The following is a 6,000-nucleotide window of genomic DNA, read 5'->3' on the forward strand; positions in this document are numbered from 1 at the left end:
CAGCCAGATGTCAATTACAACATTGAACATTATTCGGCCAGTACCACGTATGTTAAGGCGAGCGGATTGGAGTGGAGAATATTTGTTAAGGCATGCCCGTCGTTTCGGATTTATCCAGAACAAGAGGAGCTGGTCCTGATCCTTACCTGTGGGTTTAAACCAATGTAGCAGCAGATCACTCCCAGGGCACTCAGTCCAGACCGTCCCCTCATCCTGCGGCCACCGGCTGGGTTTTAGAACTTGCAAACAGAAATCTCGTCCCAGTCACTGCCCATCTCCGACTCCGAGACCTTCTCATTCCTCAAATCCTTCCCCAGTGCTTTGTAAACTTGCGTAGGACATGAGTCAAGCTGGGGACCGGCAAAGGTGTGGAATGGTCTTATTTCAGTTGTAAAACTCAACAGGTCACCTTCGTGGTTTCAGCTGCAATGATCGTTCATTCCGAACTGGACTGTTGATCTCTCGCCACAGTATTTCCTGTTATCAATGGATGGAGCTGAGAGAGTTTAAAAACACAGAACAAGAGCTTTCCTCATATTCCTTCCCCACCAACCAACCCCAAAAAGTTAGTATTCTTCGATAAACCTAACTCTGGGTTTAAAATAAACCTCCCTTGTCGTTTCTGAATATCAGGACAGTGAGCAGTTACGAACATGTATCGGTATTGAAAACAGGAAGTCCAAAATCTTCTGTCTTTACACATGGAGATATGTAGAGACCCCGATTCTCTCCACATTCATTGTGCGTGATATTCAGATCAGAGAAGGAATGATAGGGGCGCTGATTGTATTAACCATAGTGCCATCTCCTGCATAAAGCAAGACATGACTCAAAGTAACAATGCAATCCTGAATGGATGAGAATACGTTCAGTGCTTCTTCAGTGCAACAGGCGGAAAACGATGAACCTGTTGTCCTCCTTTTAAAAAAGGGTTGTTTTAACATTAAATGTAACATCAATTGTCAGAACAGGTGGATGAGAAACGCATAGTTTCTTTGAATGCAATTTCCTTAGCTTCAAGGACAACAGAACAGGCAAAACATTTGCAATCGTTTTTGTTTATATGTGTCCAAACAAAATGTGTCCAAATGGGCAGCACGGTAGCATTGTGGATAGCACAATTGCTTCACAGCTCCAGGGTCCCAGGTTCGATTCCGGCTTGGGTCACTGTCTGTGCGGAGTCTGCACATCCTCCCCGTGTGTGCGTGGGTTTCCTCCGGGTGCTCCGGTTTCCTCCCACAGTCCAAAGATGTGCAGGTTAGGTGGATTGGCCATGATAAATTGCCCTTAGTATCCAAAATTGCCCTTAGTGTTGTGTGGGGTTACTGGGTTGTGGGGATAGGGTGGAGGTGTTGACCTTGGGTAGGGTGCTCTTTCCAAGAGCTGGTGCAGACTCAATGGGCCAAATGGCCTCCTTCTGCACTGTAAATTCTATGAATAAATTCTATGAAATCTATGAAAAGCTGCCAAACAGCTGTTACTAATGCCGAAGGCTTCTTTCGTGTAGCTGTGAACTTGTGCAATATTTCGAGGCACAGCAATGAGGGAAAGCCTGTTTTACAAACCAGGTCTGGTTTCATTGTTAACCATTGCAGTCATGTCCAGAGATCGCTTCAACAACCGTTTGCATTTAACTGGCACCAATGGTCCCATTGCACAGTCATCAGGCAAGATTTGACAAGCCATGCAAGGAGATGTTAGGACAGAAGATCTCAGTATGAAAGAGAGGTAGAGAGCTACGGGAAGTGTGGTATTATAGGTAATATGGTACCTGACAGGCTAAAGCACCATTGGTGGAAACTGTATGCTTTCTATTGGTTAGAGTGTATGATAGCTCCGCCCTGATAGGTGGGGTATAAGATCCTGTGCCGCCCCAGCAGCCTTCATTCTGCACCTGAGCTGCTGGGGAAACATCTACCTTATTAAAGCCTTCAGTTGGACTACAACCTCGCTTTAGTGGTCATTGTTCGTGCATCAGGAAGGGAATTCAAAGATTGAGCACTGCCGCCAGTGGTGGAGTGACGAAACCAGGGCAGATCAAGAGGGGGCTCAAGGAATGCAGAGGTCACAGCGGATTGTAGATGGCAGAGGAATTATTGAGAGATTATTGAGAGATTTACACAAAAATAGCAATTTTTTTTCAGTATGACAACAAATCACGTAAGGGGATTTGAGGCTCATATGACCAAAGACTTGATCAAACAGGTAGGTACGTGTTTTAATAAATGCAAACATGGCAGGGAAGTGAGTAGGTGTAGGGAGGGAATTTCAGAGCTCTGAGCATAGGTAAGTGAAGGCAAAGTTGCCAGTGTTGGAATAATCATATTGGGAATGCACAAGAGGCCTGAATGAAATAAGTGCAGATATGTGAAAGACATGTGGGTTTGGAGGATGGAGGTAAGGCCATGGAGGATTTTTTTTCAATTAAAAAAAAAATTTAGAGTACCCAATTCATTTTTCCAATTAAGGGGCAATTTAGGGTGGCCAATCCACCTACCCTACACATCTTTGGGTTGTGGGGGCGAAACCCACGCAAACACGGGAGAATGTGCAAACTCCACACGGACAGTGACCCAGGGCCGGGATCGAAACTGGGACCTCGGCACCGTGAGGCTGCAGGGCTAACCCATTGCGCCACCATGCTGCCCTCGGCCATGGAGGGTTTTGATAGCCAGGATGAATCATATAATCCCTACAGTGCAGAAGGAAGCCATTCAGCCCATCGATTTTGGACCGACCCTCTGAAGGAGCAACCACCTTAGGCCCAATCCCCCACCCTATCCCCATAACCACACCTAGCGGCAATTTAATACATCTTTAGACTATGGCAGGAAACCAGAGTACCGGTGAAAACTCTCACAGACACGGGGAGAAAGTGCAAACTTCACTCGTCACCAAGGCTGGAATCGAACCCGGGTCTCTGGTGCTGAAAGGCAGCAGTGCTAACTACTGTGCCTCCATGCCGCATGAGAATTTGAAAATTAAGGCACTGTTTGACCAGGAGCCAATGTAGATTAGCGAGCACAGGGGTGAGAAGGGAATGAGGCTTACTGCGAGGTAAGACACAGGCAGTAGAGCTGAGATGTTCAGTAGGCAGAGCATGGGAATTATGGACAGAGACTTTGTGTAACATTCGAGGAACCTGAGAAATATGACTCCTAGGATTAATAGTTGGTGCAAAGAGGGCTACACTTGTATAGTTAATGAGGCAACAACTGGTAAATTCTCTGGTTAATACTTACTGTTGATGTATATGTAACTGGGTATATGACACAACTGTGGACACTTGGAAGAATATTGTGCCAGAAATGTTAAAGGCAGCAATTGTTAGAATGCTTGATTATCCCTGCAAGTCTCTTTGTACCAACTGACAGACTACCATTACTGACTCATTTGCAGGTTGAGCCTACTTATATCCTAGTCTTCCATTATATCCAGATAGCTGATCCCATTGCAGCAGTAATTCTGCTGTGATTTTTGCTTCTCCTATGTTCCCTGCAGCCCTCCAACATTTTGGTTCCTCAAATTGGAGTGTCCACCTCTACTCACGCTAACAAGACAGAAGTTTCTCTGTATGAACTTCTGTCCAGCTGGTGGGACATCATTCTCTCGGTTTCACTCTGATTGCCACTTTAAGCCAGAGAATCATCTGCAAAGCCTTTTCTTATCATTCAACTTCATTCCTAAGAGGTCTCCCAAGGGTCTATCCTTGGCCCCATTCTCTTTCAAGAAACCCATAGGTGGGGGTGTGTTGCCAGCGAGAAACGTGAAACGCAATGGTCATGGTGTCTACAATGTATGTAAAGAAGTGTAGTCCAGAAAGGTGCTTCGTTTTGGGAAGCACGGTAGCACAAGTGGCTAGCACTGTGGCTTCACAGTGCCAAGGTCCCAGGTTCGATTCCCCGCTGGGTCACTGTCTTTGCAGAGTCTGCACGTTCTACCCGTGTCTGCGTGGGTTTCTTCTGGGTGCTCCGGTTTCCTCCCACAGTCCAAAGACGTGCAGGTTAGGTGGAGTGGCCATGCTAAATTGCCCTTAGTGTCCAAAAAGGTTAGGAGGGGTTATTGCATTACAGGGATAAGGTGGAAGTGGGGGCTTAAGTGGGTCGGTGCAGATTTGATGGGCTGAATGGCCTCCTTCTGCACTGTATGTTCTACGTTCTAAGAGTTCAATTAGTTTAATTAGCAAAGTTAATTAGCAGAGTAAAACACTAACTTCATCATTGACCATGTGGTAGGCGGGCAAGGCTTAATCTCAGTTTGATCCTTATGAGGAACAGAAGCTGGAATATTCCTTTATTTGAAGCTATTGGGAGGCTCTATTGGGAGTCTCATAGTACCTTCCTGCAAAAGAAAGTAATCAGCTTAAAAGTATTGAAAAGTAACTAGAACAAGAGAGGGTATATTAGCATTTTATCTTTGAGAATAATGGAGCTGAGGAAAATTCTCCAGAGGACTGCGGCATTCTTTTGGGTGGTCGCTACAGAAGCAAGTAGTTTTAACATTGATGTGTTAAATAAGAGACTTCTTGGAGGAAGTAATGTAGGAAGTTATCCTTTAACAGGATTAGACAAGGTAGATTTAGAAAGATTGTTCCCGATGGTGGTGGAGTCCAGAACTAGGGGGTCATAGTTTGACGATAAGGAATTTTAGGAATGAGGTGAGGAGAAATGTCTTCCCCAGAAATTAGTGAACCACAGAAAGTAGTTGAGGCCAAAACATTATGTAATTTCAAGAAGGGATTATAAATAGCCCTTGGGGCTAAAGGGATCAAGGAATATGGGGGGACGTCAGGATTAAGATATTGAACTTGATGATCAGCCATGATGATGAATGCCAGAGCAGATTCGAAGGGCGGAATGGCCTCCTCCTGCTTCTATTTTCTATGTATGTTTCTATGTAAACTTTAGTGCATAAAATGTATAGTTGCAAACCATATTATTACATTCATATTGCTTATTTCATTTAAGTCTCCTAAATATAATAAAGTTTGTTCTAAAAAAAAATCATGTGGTGTAGTTCCATTGGGTAAAACAAGGTAATCAGATTTATTTTTAAATGTTATTGGTCCTTAACCAGATTGTAACAATGCTCCAACTGGCACTGAGATCTGTACACTCCAGTGCTTGCTGATGTACATTGGCTCTCTACAGCAGTGCCTCAATTTTAAAATTCTCATTTCTGTTTTCAATCCCTTAATGTTCTTGCCCCTTCCGATCTCTGTAATTGCTTAAGTCCTACAACCCTCCAATGCAGGACCCTGCGTTCCACCAGTTCTGGTCTCTTGCATGTCGTTGATTTTAATTGCCACACCATTGGTAGTCATGTCTTCAGCTGCCAGTGCTCTAGAATTCTTTTCAGAAACCATCCATCGTTCTCTCCACCTTTAAGATGCGCCTTAAAACCTAACTCTTTGACTTAGTATTTGGTTACCTTTCTAGAGTCTCCTAATTTTTTTCAGTGTCAGTTTTATTTGAAAATATGCCTTGTGGCTCATTTAAATATTATTATCGGGTCACTCATGATTGGCTTGGTGCCCGGCACAACACAATGGTCGAAACACGTCCATTGGAAATTCTGGAAGATCAATATCAATATCTTTACTTTCTCTGTATGCACCTCCATTTAAATCCTAGGATGCAGTCCATTAGTTCCAGGTGATTTGCTAAAGTTTGAGTCCCATTAATTCACCAGTACTGTTTCCTCATTAATACTTCTTAATATTCTACATCCTTGGTTTTCTAACTATTTCTGGATTGTTTCTTCAGCCTCCTGAAGACAGAAACAAAGTATTTGTCAAACATTCCTGTCATTTCCTTGTCCCCATTTTAATATCTGTGTCTTTCTTTAAAGGAGCCACAAGCCTGTAAGAAACATTTTATAATTGTTAAACTATCTATTTACTCTCAACTTATCAATTCCTTGGTCATCTGTTACTGAATTCCAACATTATCTCAATCCTCAGACTTATTACTCATTTTTACAACCTTTTCAGACATTATG

At 43.5% G+C, this 6,000-nt stretch overlaps 1 protein-coding gene across 1 annotated transcript in view; it reads right to left on the reverse strand.

The window, feature by feature from the left end:
• Positions 1 to 739, reverse strand: part of LOC140393728 (parathyroid hormone 2 receptor-like) — a 302,658-nt gene extending 301,919 nt beyond the window's left edge. Inside the window, exon 1 of the mRNA XM_072480057.1 lies at positions 147 to 739. Within this exon, the coding sequence (XP_072336158.1) occupies positions 147 to 212 (66 nt within the window). The 5' untranslated portion in view covers positions 213 to 739. The remainder of the gene's footprint in view (positions 1 to 146) is intronic.
• Positions 740 to 6,000: the final 5,261 nt, after the last annotated feature.

The sequence above is a fragment of the Scyliorhinus torazame genome, chromosome 2 (assembly GCF_047496885.1).
Source record: "Scyliorhinus torazame isolate Kashiwa2021f chromosome 2, sScyTor2.1, whole genome shotgun sequence".
NCBI classification, from domain to species: Eukaryota; Metazoa; Chordata; class Chondrichthyes; order Carcharhiniformes; family Scyliorhinidae; genus Scyliorhinus; species Scyliorhinus torazame.